The 16,773-nt window shown below is 42.7% G+C and overlaps 1 protein-coding gene across 1 annotated transcript in view; it reads left to right on the forward strand.

The window, feature by feature from the left end:
- Positions 1 to 16,773, forward strand: part of LOC125466012 (serine/threonine-protein kinase 31-like) — a 90,094-nt gene that overhangs the window by 21,253 nt on the left and 52,068 nt on the right. The window contains exons 7-8 of the mRNA XM_059654783.1: positions 6,368 to 6,750; positions 9,179 to 9,356. Coding sequence (XP_059510766.1) covers positions 6,368 to 6,750; positions 9,179 to 9,356 — 561 coding nt within the window. The remainder of the gene's footprint in view (positions 1 to 6,367; positions 6,751 to 9,178; positions 9,357 to 16,773) is intronic.

Genomic DNA, 16,773 nt, shown 5'->3' on the forward strand with positions numbered 1-16,773 from the left:
TAGAGTGCAGTGGATGCTAGGACACTGAGTCAGTTTTAGGAGGAAAAAAGTCAGATTTTTAATTAGTGGAAATGGGCAGGAAATTGGTGTTGAGGTCAAGGTGAGATTGGCCATAATAGTGTGTAATGGGGGAGTAGATTGGAGGTGAGTTGTCACTCCTGCTCCTAGTTGTTATGTTCTTAGTGTGACTCAGGACTTGAGTGTAAAGTGGAGGAAGGGATAGAGCTAACAAGGTGTTGAACTGGATGAACATAGCAGGTCGAGCAGGAAGGCTGACGTTTTGGGCCTAGACTTTAGAAGTCTAGACTCATAACGTCAGCCTTCCTGCTCCCCTTTATGCTGCTTGACCTGCTGTGTTCATCCAGCTCTGCACCTTGCTTTCTCAGATTCTCCAACATCTGCAGTTCCTACTATCTCTGAAGGGAGAGGGGTGTTTGGTTGCTTTTGCATAAACCCTTACACCCCCCACCCCCAGAGAACATGTCCTTGAAGTCCGAGCTGTGCCTTTCGGGGGGGAAAAAAGTTCCTGAAGTTGGTATCCTCTCCAACAAAAGTAGTCCATGCTCATTAAATTTACAATTCCAAATCTGAGTGTTTTAAAATTTTAGGCAGGTACATGATGGAATTAGGATGCAAACTTGATTTTATTGAAGGATAACAGAACTGACACTTAGTTGCCTGTTTTAGCATTTAATCTTGTTTTATCATAACTCTGGTAATAGACCTCTGTTTAATCAAGGCATTTGAGAAGAAATCTTTACCCCTTTCTGCAATTAGCAAGACTGATTTAATGGTTTTAGCAGTGATTTTATTTTTCAACTTTTTTTTTCAGAAAAACTGTTTTACTTTTAGTAATTTCTGTCAATTTTTGACAGTCCAGATGAATTACTTCGGCTTTGTGATAATGGGGAGTAATTGTGAATGACAAGGCACCAAATGCCAGCCAATTGTTCACACATGCATTAATTAATCCAGTTTGTACCTAACTGTAAGCAATTACAGATTGCAGTTATTTCCACAACATCTCTCACTGATGTGTGTCACTTGGTAGCAGACTGTAGGAAATTATAGACCACGTGAAGATTTGGGCTGCTAGTGCAGCAGCAGAGGTTTAGGTGAGTTGGAAAGGTGTTGGTAGAATTGTGATCAAGTGAATTTATCACCACTTATGTTGTGCCGTTTTAACTTAAGTTTAAAAAAACTGTCCCAAGGCATTTCTCCAGAGCATTATAATGCCAAGTATGATACCAAGCCACAGAATGAGGTATTGGAGTCGAAGTAGTTTTGTAAAGGAGAAAAAGTTATTTGAGAAGCAGACAGGTTCAAAGTGAGTGTTTCAGAACTAAGCACACAGTCACCAATGGTGGAACAATTAAAATCAGGTTTGTGTAATCCACCCAGATTTGAAAACTGCAGATATCATTGATATTGCAGGACTGGAAGGGATTAGAGATGTGGAGGGATGAGTCCATAGAGGAATTTCAAAAAGAAGAATTTAAAATTTTGAAAATTAAAATTTTGCTTCACTGGGAGCCATCATAGGTCAATACGTAGCAGGATGATAGGGGATATGGGGCATGGTGTAAGTTAAGACAAAGGCAGCAGAGTTTCATATGACCACTAGTGTATGCAAGGTGGAATGTAGGTGACCGAGGCAGGAGAGGTTTGGACTAGTTGAGACTAGACGTGATGAAGGCATGAGTGAAGGAGATCCAGGGTTCAAATCAGCAGGCTGGACAAAACTTAAAAAATTTAATCATAAAGGTTTTTGTGTCTCACCGGCCTGGAACAGAAGATGAAGATGAATCAAACCATCAGATTTGATCGAAAGGAGGAGTTTCTTCGCTTTTTGACTAACTTAACATGATCGTGTTGGGAGTAGAGGGGATTTTGTTTTTTACCTCATGTTGAGAGAGCTTTTGAACTAATTTATTTTTTCACATTTTTAAACATGGTTTTCTTGTATTTGCAAACAACATTTGTGTTATTGTTAAAACCAAATCTGTAGCTTTATGACCTCATCTTTCAGTGAAAGACTGCCCTGGTTAAATCAAAAGCAATTGGAACATGATCTATTAAGGCAACCTTTGTTCTGGAAACTGACTTGAGCAGTAGTAACTTCATACCAAAATGTTGAAGTTCGTGGATTTATACTGCGTTACTGATTTTAGTTTATAACTTGCTAGCAGGGCCCTATTTTAAGTTAGTTTAGATGATCTAGTGAATTGATGATCAGCAAATTTAATACCAAGTCAAATTCCGTACTTTTTAAAAAAATGCTTTTACCTACAAAAGAACATGCTGAGTAGTACTGATGTTTCATGTTTGACCACTGGATGTCACTTCTGCACTGGAAACAAAGTTAAGCATGCACACATCATGGTTCCTGTGTAGGTAAAGGTTGGTGGAGGTCTTTGTGTGAGTTTGTGGAGGTAGATTTTGATTGAATATCAAGGCCTGGAGAATAGTTTTCTCAAGTTATTCTTGGTATGTTGTACTGGGTAGGTTTAAGCAGGTTGATCACTATACAATATTTCTATTCAATGGTAAGATCCCAGTTGATGTTGTTAGTGGACACATCAGATCCTAGACTGAAACCTGGCTTGGTGAGATGATGGCCTTGTGGCATTGCTGCTTAACTAGCAATCCAGAGACCCAGTTAATATTCTGGGAAACCCAGGCTCAAATCCCGCCGCAGCAGATGGTGAAATTTGAAATTAAAAACCAAATGATGACTGTGAAATTGTTGATTTGTCTGGAAAAGAATCCATCTGGTTCATTAATGTCATTCGGTGATGGAAACCGTTATCCTTGCTGAGTCCAGCCTGCATGCGAATCCAGACCCTCTATGTGTTTGACTCTTAACTGCCCTTGGAAATGGCCAAGCAAAATGATAGAATAAACTGCATGGGAAGAGAAAAGGAATGAAACCAGATGCACAACCTGACACCAACTTGGGCACTGGAAATGACAAACACAGCCTTGTCAACCCTTTGAAGTTCTCCTTATTAACATTGGGAGACTAGTGTCAAAATTAGTAGAACTGCCTTGCAGTCTGGTCTCCTTCGTAACAGCATTCAAATCCATGACCACTGACTGCTCTAGAAAGATATGGGAGCACCACCACCTCCAAGCCACCCAGTGTCCTGACTTGGAAATCCTTTATTATTACTGGGTAAAACTGCAAGAGCTCCCTTCGTAATTGAATAGTGGGTCAAGATGACAGCTTGCCGCCACCTTCCCCCAGGCAATTAATGATTGGCAAGGAATGCTGTCCTAGTCAGCGATGCCATCATTCCATGTATTTTTGTTGTGTATGCGTTTTTGTCTCTGTTTTAACGAGTTGGTGTTTTACTGGACCACCAGTACTTGATGCTGCAGATTTGTTCCTTACAAAAAATAGTTTCTTATGCACATGAAATGAAACTATAAGACAAACTGTATACAGCACCAATAAAAATATTGAAATATGTGATAAAAGATAATTCCACTAATACTAACAGCACTCTTAACTGTACTCGCCAGAAAGAATTCCCTTCTCTATGGAGATTATTTTAACTGTGGTTTCAATTCCAGCTGTTAAGAATCTGCGGACCTCTTCCTTGAGTCTTCATACAACTAATTTGAGACTTACTCAGCTTCAAATGACCCTGTGTTGGACTTCAGGTCTAGAATTTGAAAACTTAATGTGTTAGTCTGAAGTAATCTGTTTCATACAAAGTAGAACATAGAACACCACAGCGCAGTACAGGCCTTTTGGCCCTCGATAATGTGCCCACCTGTGAAACCAATCAAATAACCTACACTATTCCATTATCATCCATATGTTTACCTAGTGACCATTTAAATGCCCTTAAAGTTGGCGAGTCTACCTCTGTTGCAGGCGGGCATTCCATGCCCTTACTACTCTGAGTAAAGAACCTACCTCTGACATTGCTTAACAATTCTGAACTATCTCCCTTCTTTAGGAGCAACTGTTCTCGCTTCAACCAGGCCTTCTGTAAACACCTCAAACTGAAACTAAAAGCCTTTTTTTTCCTGTGTAAAAAGCTGTTGCTGTCCCCAAGCCAAATAACCACAATAGAATTCTGCATCCTTCTGTCTGAAACCTAATGCAATGATGCTTACCCTATTTATTCATAAGGTTCCCATTGTAAACAAAATCCCAGTACTCTTCAGGAATACTTCCTTGACTGTTTTAAATAAATCTGCATGGTTACAGAAACATTTACAAGTTAATCATTAAACCCATTCAGATACACTAACCAAGCCACATTTTCAATATCTAAGTGCTTTTAAAAAAAATTAAAATATATATCAGTCACACACCTGACATCACAACAGGAAGGTTTCATATTTCTTGACATTGGGGTGTGTTTTATAGGACTAGGGAAGCTATGCAGACAGGATGGACTTTATCTGACTTGGACAAGCTGCTATTCCATGAGTATAACTATTCAAGATTGAGAGGATTTAGACCACAGAGGAGGAGCCACAGACTGAAAAATTAAAAATAAACAATTGGGAATAGAAATGATAATGGTCTGGAAGTAAGGTACACAGCAAGATGATGGCCCGATATATAGGCACTGATCCAACTACTGATGTATATGATATCAAGATAGGAGTACTCATGGTGAAGTTGATAAATTAAAATCAAGGTGTTCTCAGGAGTAATGAAGGCCTTGAAATTGTGATTATTTATGGCAAGAGTCTTAGAAATAAAATAGAAGCTGCAATATTGCTGAGATGAGAGATAATGGGAACTGCAGATGCTGGAGAATCCAAGATAACAAAGTGTGGAGCTGGATGAACACAGCAGGCCAAGCAGCATCTCAGGAGCACAAAAGCTGACGTTTTGGGCCTAGACTCTTCATCGGAGAGGGTTCTGGAATAAATAGGAAGAGAGGGGGAGGCGGACAGAAGATGGAAAGAGGAGAAGATAGGTGGAGAGAGTATAGGTAGGGAGGGGATAGGTCAGTCCAGGGAAGACGGACAGGTCAAGGATGTGGAATGAGGTTAGTAGGTAGCAAATGGAGGTGTGGCTTGAGGTGGGAGGAAGGGATAGGTGAGAGGAAGAACAGGTTAGGGAGGCGGGTCTAAGCTGGGTTGGTTTTGGGATGCAGTGGGGAGAGGGGACAAGCTGGGCTGGTTTTGGGATGCAGTGGAGGAAGGGGAGATTTTTGAAGCTTGTGAAATCCACATTGATACCATTGGGCTGCAGGGTTCCCAAGCAGAATGAGTTGCTGTTCCTGCAACCTTCGGGTGGCATCATTGTGGCACTGCAGGAGGCCCATGATGGACATGTCGTCTAAGGAATGGGAGGGGGAGTTAAAATGGTTCGCGACTGGGAGGTGCAGTTGTTTATTGCGAACCGAGCGGAGGTGTTCTGCAAAGTGGTCCCCAAGCCTCCGCTTGGTTTCCCCAATGTAGAGGAAGCCACACAGTGGATACAGTATACCACATTGGCAGATGTGCAGGTGAACATCTGCTTAATATGGAAAGTCATCTTGGGGCCTGGGATAGGGGTGAGGGAGGAGGTGTGGGGGCAAGTGTAGCATTTCCTGCGGTTGCAGGGGAAGGTGCCGGGTGTGGTGGGTTTGGAGGGGAGTGTGGAGCGGACAAGGGAGTCACGGAGGGAGTGGTCTCTCTGGAAGGCAGACAAGGGTGGGGATGGAAAAATGTCTTGTGGTGGGGTCGGATTTTAGATGGCGGAAGTGTCGGAGGATGATGCGTTGTATCTGAAGGTTGGTGGGGTGGTATGTGAGAACGAGTGGGATCCTCTTGGGGCGGTTGTGGCGGGGGCGGGGTGTGAGGGATGTGCTGCGGGAAACGCAATCAAGGGCGTTCTCGACCACTGCGGGGGGGAAGTTGCGGTCCTTGAAGAACGTGGACATCTGGGATGTGCGGGTGTGGAATGCCTCATCCTGGGGGCGGAGGTGGAGGAATTGGGAATGGGGGATAGAATTTTTACAGGAGGGTGGGTGGGAGGTGGTGTATTCTAGGTAGCTGTGGGAGTCAGTGGGCTTGAAATGGACATCAGTTTCTAGCTGGTTACCTCCATCTAAGGATAAAAAGACTATCAACTTTTTCAGAGCTGCAGAAAATACAAGCTGACTTCAACATTATTAAGAAAAGCTGTGGGGATAGGGTTGGGTGACACATGTAGGAGGATATAAAGTCTAGATATTTACTACTGAATTATAGTAGATTCTGTTAACTGTTTTCTGAATGTTACCATTTTTACCCGTCTGTCTGGCGACACATTGCATAGTGATTCAATTCCTTATTTACCGGCTCTCCAGCAGTGGATAGTTAATTGACTTTAATTGCTCTAATACACAGATTTCTTTTCTCCTTGCTTCAGGGAAGAAGTTTTCTGGCCAGTTTGGTAAATGACAAAATAATCCGGGTTAATCACAGAGACACAGCTCAGGATGGAGCCTTCCTTGTAGATGCACAAAGTGATGCTTTAGATGTTGGACAAGAAGTTCTGAAAAAGGGGTTTGCTGAAAAGTGCAAGACAGCTTCTGCCCACAACAATGAAGGAATGAAAAGTAATTCAGTCCCCTTGATTACTGGTAGAAATGCTGAGGGGTTTCAGGGACTCGGCAGTGGTTCCCAGAAAATGAAGAATGCCCTCGATTCGAGAAACGATCAGCTGGGAAGTGAACCTAAGGGACGAGTAGACAATGTTGAATATTGTAGAGATCTAAGAATGGATCGTGGAATTACACTTGTGCGTTCATTGTAAGTACAAAAAGCTCAGTATTGTTCTGTTTTTGGAGCATTAGTTAACTAGGTTTTATTATAAACTCTCTTGTAAGAATGGTAATGCGTACCAAAGAAAGGAGGCCTGTAAGAAAGTATTGCAATAATTGTGAGCGACTTTGTACAAAGGTCAATCAGATAAAGTTCTTTTGGCACAGTTAGTCTGGAAGGTGAGTTCATAGTGTTTTCAGCGTAATTTCTTGCAACAATATGTATTTGAACCAACTAGGGAGCAGGCTGTTTTGGAATTGGTAATGTGTAATCAGTCAGGATTAGTGCATGACCTCCTTGAAAAGAACCCTCTGGGCAGCACGTATACACATGGTAGAATTTCATGTTCTGTTTATCGGTGAGAAATTTTGCTGTAAGGCTAGATTCTTCGGCGTAAGTAATGCAATTTCAAGGGTGTGACGACAGATTTCACTGAAATAGCCTGGGAATGTAATTTGGAGGAAAAAAGCTAGGCATAATGAAGTAGTAGCAGACTTGTAAGATATTTCATAACTCAACAGAGAGATATTCCTCAAGAAGGATGCACAGTTGGTGGTTTAACTGAGGCTGAGGATGGTATCATTTAATGCAAGGTCAGAAGATTGGGCATAGTTTAGAAACCAGCAGAAACTGATAAAAGCAGTAATATAAAATTAGAGTAAAATAACTGGAAACAAAATTTTTACAAGTATATTAAAACATGGAAGATTAATGTGAGCGTTCTTGCCTTTAAGAGGAAGAGACTGGGGAATTAATTTGAGGAAACAAAGAAATGGTGGGAGTTTCGAACACTTATTTGGAGTAAAGGGAAGGAAGAACATAATCTAAAAGATGTGATCATGTACATTTTGACTGGGAGAGTAGAAAAACAATATCGTTTAAATGGAGAAAGAGACTATAAAATCTGTGGTACAGTGGGATTTAAGTACCCTTATACAACATTGCAACTGCACACTAACATTTTGCAACAGATGATTGAGATCTCAAATGAAATATTGGCTTTTCTTGCAAGGGAATAGAGTATACAAGTAGAGAAGTGTTACTAAGCTTAAGTGACACTGCATCTGGAGTATGCTACAATTTTGGCTCCTTAAGTGGTGGTATAATTGCACTGGAAACAGTTCAGAGAAGGTGAACTGAGTTGATTGCTGGGATGAATGAGTTACCTTGACAGTGAGAGCATGTAAGACCTATTCATTTGGGGATTAGAAAAATATTCTTATTAATATTACTCTGAGGGGGCTGGGTGAGGGTAAATGCTGAGGATGAGGGTATATGTGGAAGATCCTAGAACTATTGTGCACGGTTCAAAAATAAGAACCCTCTTATTTAAAATTGAGTTGAGAATTTCTTTAATGATTGTTAGACTTTGTGATTTCTCTTCCCCAAAGAACAGTGGAGGCTGGATTATTAAACTGTATTCAAGAATAAATTAAGCAGAGCTTTAATCAGTAAAGCAGTCTCTGGTAATGAGGACCAAGCAGAAAAGATCTGTTAAGGTGATAATGAGATTAGCCAGATTTTATTGGATCATGGAACATACCTTGAGGGACTGTAGTTCTGCTCCCGTCTCTCATGGTCACCAATTTGATTTGAAATTAGGTTACTAAATAGAAGATCGTTATGTTACAGAATTCTGTTGTGATTGTTTGTTTTTGCTAAGTTAGTACCTACAACTGGGAAAATCATGATTGCTTAGCCTTTTTTTATACCAGTGGACTTGTTCTTAGAAAGAATTAAATGCTGTCTGACGGCTTAGGTCTGCTGAAAAGAACAGTGTAATTGTTAGATGTGGGAGTAACTAAATTTATCTTTCCTTTCATACCTCCAAGTATATAACATGGCATTTCCACCAGGTTTTCCAAGGGCGAGGCCAGCATTACTTGTCCTTTTAAAACGTAGCAGTGAGCTGCCTTTTTGAACCACTGCAGTGCACATGGTGTAGCTGTACCAATAGTGATGAAGAAATAATGGTGTACATCCAAGTCTGGATGATGTGTGATGTAGAGGAAACTTGCAGGTATTGGTTGTATTCCCATACTCCAGATTCCCTTATTTTTCTAAATGGTTAGGGTTTTGATTTAGGGAAATGATCTAAGGAATAATCCGTTGTTTGGAATGGACAGATGTCTGCATCCTGTCAAGGTCACACAAGTTTCTCAAAAATATTAAAACAAACAGATTTGAATTCTTCATTTGCCATTCACAGCTCCAAAAAAAAGACACATTTATCAAATATTCTGTCAAATGTTTGTAAACTATGATTTTGGTAACTCTGTTGCAAAATATGCTGTTTTTGTACTGTGTTTAAACTAGTTACATCAAAGTTGGTTGTTTCACATTATAATGAATAAATGGATAGTGCAAAGAAATTAAAAGCCATTTTCAGTCACCGTTTCGAATCTCCTTTTTTAAGGGACAGAAAAATATCAGGCCCATGTCGTACTGGACAGAAGCTCAATATGGTGAAGGTGCAGCATGATCAAAAGTTGCTAGAAGATCAAAATGAAAAGTTGAGAGCCAAAAATAGCAAGTATCTCCAAAATTGCAATTTACTGGAAGGGCAGATTAAGCAGCAGCAACAGGAATTGAAGGTATCGTCGAACAGATGTGATCACTTATTTTGAGTTTCCTTCGTTTTGCTCTAAAAGTTTAAATTCTGTTTGAAGTTTCTGCTTTAAAATCTTTCTTAAAAAATATTTTCGAAGATTTTTTTTGCTTTGAAGCTACTTCTAAAAAATGTGAAGGAGATTCTATTCATATGGAGCTCAGTTTTCATGTGGATGCGGCAATACGTAAGTGGATACTAATCAGAGAGGGTATCACAGCTACAGAAGCTTCCATTGACGAGGAAGATCTGCCTACTGAGTCAGTATGGGTGGAAATTAGGAACAGCAAGGGAGTAGTCACCTCGTTAGGGGTTTACTACAGGCCCCCCAATAGCAGCAGGGAGATTGAAGAAAGCATAGGTCGACAGATTTTGGAAAAGTGTGCACGCAGTAGGGTTGTTGTAATGGGTGACTTTAACTTTCCTAATATTGATTGGAAACTCCTTCGAGCAGAAGATTTGAATGGAGCTGTTTTTGTAAGGTGTGTTCAGGAGGGTTTCCTAACGCAGTACGTTGACAGGCCGACGAGGGGAGAGGCCATTCTAGACTTGGTGCTCGGAAACGAGCCAGGGCAGGTATCAGATCTTGTGGTGGGAGAGCATTTTGGTGATAGTGACCATAACTGCCTCACATTCTACATAGCTATGGAGAAGGAGAGGATTAGGCAAAATGGGAGGATATTTAACTGGGGAAGAGGAAACTATGATGCGATTAGACATGAGTTAGGAAGCATGGACTGGGAGCAGTTGTTCCATGGTAAGGGAACTATCGACATGTGGAGACGGTTTAAGGAACAGTTGTTGGGAGTGATGAGTAAATATGTCCCTCTGAGACAGGCAAGAAGGGGTGAGATCAGGGAACCTTGGATGACGAGAGCGGTGGAGCTTCTAGTGAAAAGGAAGAAGGTAGCTTACATAAGGTGGAGGAAGCTAGGGTCAAATTCAGCTAGAGAGGATTACATGCAGGCAAGGAAGGAGCTCAAAAATGGTCTGAGGAGAGCCAGGAGGGGGCACGAGAAAGGCTTGGCAGAAGGAATCCGGGAAAACACAAAGGCATTTTACACTTACGTGAGGAATAAGAGAATGGTCAAAGAAAGAGTAGGGCCGATCAGGGATAGCATAGGGAACTTGTGTGTGAAGCCTGAGGAGGTAGGGGAAGCCCTAAATGAGTTTTTTGCTTCTGTCTTTACGAAAGAAACGAACTTTGTAGTGAATGAAACCTTTGAAGAGCAGGTGTGCATGCTGGAATGGATAGAGATAGACGAAGCTGATGTGCTGAAAATTTTGTCAAACATTAAGATTGACAAGTCGCCAGGCCCGGATCAGATTTGTCCTCGGCTGCTTTGGGAAGCGAGAAATGCAATTGCTTCGCCACTTGCGAAGATCTTTGCATCCTCGCTCTCCACTGGAGTCGTACCTGAGGACTGGAGAGAGGCAAATGTAATTCCTCTCTTCAAGAAAGGAAATAGGGAAATCCCCAGCAATTATAGACCGGTAAGTCTCACGTCTGTCGTCTGCAAGGTGTTAGAAAGGATTCTGAGGGATAAGATTTATGACCATCTGGAAGAGCATGGCTTGATCAAATACAGTCAACACGGCTTTGTGAGGGGTAGGTCATGCCTTACAAACCTTATCGAGTTTTTTGACGATGTGACTAGAAAAGTTGATGAGGGTTGAGCTGTGGATGTGGTGTATATGGACTTCAGTAAGGCATTTGATAAGGTTCCCCATGGTAGGCTCATTCAGAAGGTCAGGAGGAATGGGATACAGGGGAACTTAGCTGCTTGGATACAGAATTGGCTGGCTAACAGAAGACAGCGAGTGGTAGTAGAAGGAAAATATTCTGCCTGGAAGTCAGTGGTGAGTGGAGTTCCACAGGGCTCTGTCCTTGGGCCTCTACTGTTTGTAATTTTTATTAATGACTTGGACGAGGGGATTGAAGGATGGGTCAGCAAGTTTGCAGACGACACAAAGGTCGGAGGTGTCGTTGACAGTGTAGAGGGCTGTTGTAGGCTGCAGCGGGACATTGACAGGATGCAGCGATGGGCTGAGAGGTGGCAGATGGAGTTCAACCTGGATAAATGCGAGGTGATGCATTTTGGAAGGTCGAATTTGAAAGCTGAGTACAGGATTAAGGATAGGATTCTTGGCAGCGTGGAGGAACAGAGGGATCTTGGTGTGCAGATACATAGATCCCTTAAAATGGCCACCCAAGTGGACAGGGTTGTTAAGAAAGCATATGGTGTTTTGGCTTTCATTAACAGGGGGATTGAGTTTAAGAGTCGTGAGATCTTGTTGCAACTCTATAAAACTTTGGTTAGACCGCACTTGGAATACTGCGTCCAGTTCTGGTCGCCCTATTATAGGAAAGATGTGGATGCTTTGGAGAGGGTTCAGAGGAGGTTTACCAGGATGCTGCCTGGACTGGAGGGCTTATCTTATGAAGAGAGGTTGACTGAGCTCGGTCTCTTTTCATTGGAGAAAAGGAGGAGGAGAGGGGACCTAATTGAGGTATACAAGATAATGAGAGGCATAGATAGAGTTGATAGCCAGAGACTATTTCCCAGGGCAGAAATGGCTAGCATGAGGGGTCATAGTTTTAAGCTGGTTGGTGGAAAGTATAGAGGGGATGTCAGAGGCAGGTTCTTTACGCAGAGAGTTGTGAGAGCATGGAATGTGTTGCCAGCAGCAGTTGTGGAAGCAAGGTCATTGGGGTCATTTAAGAGACTGCTGGACATGTATATGGTCACAGAAATTTGAGGGTGCATACATGAGGATCAATGGTCGGCACAACATTGTGGGCTGAAGGGCCTGTTCTGTGCTGTATTGTTCTATGTTCTATGTTCTATGATACTAGCATTTTCACTCAGCAATAACTGTTACTTCGTGATTTTTAAAAGCAAATGTGAGCTGACCGAACTCATTTTTGAGGACAAGGAAAAGACTGTTAATGCTTGAATATAGAATAAAATCTGTGGAACACACCCATTATTAATACTTAGGTGTCTTTGAAAAGATTTTTATTTATGATAGAGAATTAGATTTGAAAAGGAAGGCAGAGAGACTTCAGTGTTGGAAAGGGAGTAAATGTACGTGGTTGTGATTTACTAGAACCAGTTGGGTTTGAGTTTTGAATATTTGAATGTCAAATATTATGGATTTTAAGTATTCAATAATTAAGTGTGCACTTAACAGCACGTTGGGTTGTGGAAATCAAATGTGTTCCAGTCCAGGCTTGATGCACAAATTGATCAGGCATTTCTGTCCAGAAGGTGGGTGGGGGAGACCTGATTTTTCTGCAGGAGACTAAAAGGCACCCAAGGCAGATGTTTAAGAGGAGATTGAGAGGAAGCAATCGTGAGATTAATTCAGAGATTTTGACCTTAATGCAGCACAGGGCCAATGACTTTGTGTGGTCGCAGTCAATGAATGTCTATTCCAGTGCCACCATCTGCCAGCTAGACTACCCACCACCACTTGTACACCAGACCATCAGTAACACATCATCAATCCTGGCTAATGAGGTTCATGAGTAACATTTGTTTGCAATGGCGCACTCTCTCTCCTTAGCACACCTGGAACCTCACATCTCAGCACTTGCTTTCATCCAGCTATTTAAATATTGTGTGTTCCTCACACAAACATATTTCAACATACTCTTAAAACAGTCTTCCCTTTTTTTGTGTTGGGGGTTGTGGTACTTAGTGAGGGAGCAACAGAGAATCGACAGAGGCCTGCAGAGTTTGGAGGCATGGTTTGGCAAATTGATGAGATTGTGTTGAATAAGGTTTCAGTGTATGGTGTAGCTGAGAACGCCAGTGATGACAGTATGTTACTATCTTATGGACACCTCAAACTTCACTTCACCATCATCCAGCAACCTGGTATGAAGTACAAGCCATTGATGGTGTGACCACAAAACTCTTGCTTTCCACTTTTCTCCTTTTTATTACTTAAATGTAGAAGCAAAGTTTTTCGTACACTCAAGCTGCTACCTGGCCAGCAAGTGAAGGCTCACAAGGAGGGACATGAGCAAGAACCAAGATTTGAAGATGGAACACCACCATACGATCCAATCCTTGTAACTACCAACTCATACATGAGAGGATGTGAGGAAACCGAGGATGGGCATGTGATGGCACTGGGCACAAGTGTTCTGCAGCTAGTACGAAGGGGTAAAAATGGCACATGTGCCAAATCTCTGGTTGCTGAGGCTGCTGACTAGATACACTGCACAAATTTAGATGTGAACTTTGGTGCTGCACCAGGAGAAGGTTGAGGGTCATACTCGTTGGAATGTTGACTGCATTGCCGCAGATTTCTGACTCACTGTCCAGGAACATTGAGGCATCTGGTCCCAGCTTAGCACATCTTTGTGCTGAGGTTGGAGACTGCACTTTTTGTGGTGGCTGACTGTGTAAGAATATTTGTGAATTCGGCAGTGCTGAAATGCCTGGTGGTCACTTACAAGACAGAAGGGTGCCACTTAATTTCTGAGAGCTGCAGTGAAAGCTCAGGCTGAGATCGTGAGATCCGTGCTTGGTGCTACATGGGTTTAGGCTGTTACCCACATCTTTGAGGGCAGCAATGTTCAAATTGGCAATATTTCTCACGTTAGACCAGCAATAGACTACTCCTATTGTTAGGGCTCTGTCCCTGGAAATGGCACTTGTTTTGTGGTTCAGGAGCCTGCTGCCCTCCTTAGAATGAAAACATTGTTGTTCCCACCACTCATGTTGCCCCTGGGGCTGTCGTCCCAACCAGTCATTCCAAATTGTGGCTGATTGCACTGTGATGATGGATTCTGAAGATGGGTCCTTGATCAGCTTTGTTCCTCGATGTGCTGCAAGTCCATTTGTCATTTTTTAAATCTACCATCATGGGAGCTTGGCATCACTGTCCATACCAGCATTTAGTGCCCATCCCTAATTGCCCAGAGCCTGGTTAAGGGTCAGTATGGCTCTAGACTCAAAGGTAGGCTAGACCAGGTAAACACAGCAGTTTTGTTCCCGAAATGCTGTTGGTAAACTGAATGGATTTTCCTGACAATCAATCAATCAATCAGTTCATTCATGATCATCATTGGACTGTGGGATTTGAACCTGGGTCTCCAGAACATTACATGTGTCTCTGGATAACAGTCTCATGCTTAATACCACGAGGCCATTGCTTCCCCTTCTTCTATTAAAAGTCAACTGCTTTCCATCAGTCTTGCACCAGCCACTGATGTAACACTGCAAGAGTGGCAGGACTTGGGCACCTTCTTGATGGGCACTGGTGAGTTGTTAAGTTTTTTTTGTGTTGGTGTTGGAAGTCCTGTTAGATAAAGTTATTAGGGAATGTTTCTTCGATAGTGTCTTTTATATCAGGATTTTGCACATGTGGACGTTATGCTGTTCTGTGCAGGCAGGTGGGCTCATTGCTGGTCTTAGGGTGCTTTTCAGAAGATCCAGGGTCAGGTTAACTTCTGGTCAGGAAAGTTGATTTAGAGTGATAATGTCCCGATGCTGCCACCTCTTGCTCTACTTGAAGCTAAAGGCCTGATAGTAAGCGCTGAATTCTTCTGAAAACAAGTTTGTGCTGAGTACAGCAATGCAGCAGACCCTCTGGACAAAGTCCAGCAAGTGTTGCAGGGTTCCACCTGTGGTTGAGGCTGAGAAACCATAGTTTTAGAGCAGCTCTGGCTTTCTTCAAGATGTTCCTGGCTGCAGAGTCCTGTTAGACACATTGTGTTTGGGTGGAAAAGGAGTCATGGCCTGTGTGTGATAATTGTGATCCTCATCTCAAAGTAGCCACTTTCTTGGTCACTCAAAAATGGCAGAAACAAACAACTGATGCAGAATCATAGCAGTATGGCTGCTGCCAAGAATGACGTGGTATATGTTTGTATACCAACCAGTTACCCTTTGCTGAAATCTCCCCCTTTTTAAGATGTGGCACTTGCAGAGCAACATGCACGGCATTGGTGGCCCCCAGCATCCTCGGGTAACTTGCTACCTTGAAAAGACCACAGACCATTTCACCCTGTTTCTTTTCCTCTGAGATTTGGAGATGGTGGCATATTTAAGCAACCCCACCGCTGGTGAAGCGTAACTGCTGTAGATGCTGCTTCTGGCTTCAATAGATCTAGCAGTGCTGCCTGAAGATTTTTGATGCATAGGGATTTCTGTTCAGATCCTTCTTCCTCCTCCTGGGGCCATACTGATTGCTGATGCACTGTCTGTTTTGGTGGACCCCACCCAAGGACATCTGTCTGTCCCTCACACACCTTTGACCTGGGATCTAGAGACACTGCTGGGCTGTGGGTGTGTGGCATACTGCCAGCAATTATCGTCTCGCCTGTCGGGCTTCTGTATAATACAGCTACTACCCTCTGATTATCAGCAACTCTTGGAGGCTAGGACTTCCAACCCCTGAGATCCACGATCCCGGGAGAAGGCCTCTCCCTGGCCCAAATGGCAAATCTCCCGAAAAGTAATGTTGGGTTCTTGCCTGTTCTCTAACTAGTGCCCCTGACATATGACTGTGCAAAATTAAAATGCATGGGATTGAGGGCCATGTACTGACATGGGTAGAGAACTGGTTGGCAGACAGGAAGCAAAGAGTAGGAATAAACGAGTCCTTTTCAAGTGGCAGCCATTGACTAGTCGACTCTCTCAGAGGCCAGTGCTTGGACCCCAGCTCTTCATGTATTAATGATTTAGATGAGGGAACAAAGTGTAATACATCCAGTTTTGCAGATATTACCAAGTTGGGCCAGAGGGTAAACTTTGAGGAGGATGCAGTGATGTTTCAGTGTGATTTGGACAGATTGAATGTCTGGGCAAATGTCTGACAAAGTATAATGTGAATAAATGTGACATTATGCACTTTGGTAGCAAAAATGGGAAGGCACGTTTTTTTATCTGAATGCCAGAAGATCGGGACAAGGATGATGCAGTGAGACCTGTGTGTGCTTATACGACAGCCACTGAAAGCAGGCATTCAAGTGCAGCTGATGATGAGGAGGACAAGTGGTGTGTTGGCCTTCATTGTGAGAGGGTTCGAGTATAGGAGCAGGGATGTTGGAATTGCACGGGGCTTTTGTGAGGCTACGCTTGGAGAATTGTGTGCAGTTTAGGCCTCCTTAACTGAGGAGGGACTGCAACAGAGCTTTACGAGACTGATTCCTGGGATAGCAGGACAGATAGTATGAAGACAGAGTGGATTCATTATTCCTATATTCACTAAGTTTAGAAGAATGATGGGGGATCTCAGAAACCTATGAAAATCTAACAGGACTAAGCACAAGGAGTGATGACTGGTGAGTGCAGAACTAGGGGTCACATGCTAGGGATAGGAATATGAAATAGGCCATTTAGGACTGAGATGAGAAGCAATTTCTTTACCCAGAGAGTCCTGAG

This window comes from Stegostoma tigrinum, chromosome 2, assembly GCF_030684315.1.
Source record: "Stegostoma tigrinum isolate sSteTig4 chromosome 2, sSteTig4.hap1, whole genome shotgun sequence".
NCBI classification, from domain to species: domain Eukaryota; kingdom Metazoa; phylum Chordata; class Chondrichthyes; order Orectolobiformes; family Stegostomatidae; genus Stegostoma; species Stegostoma tigrinum.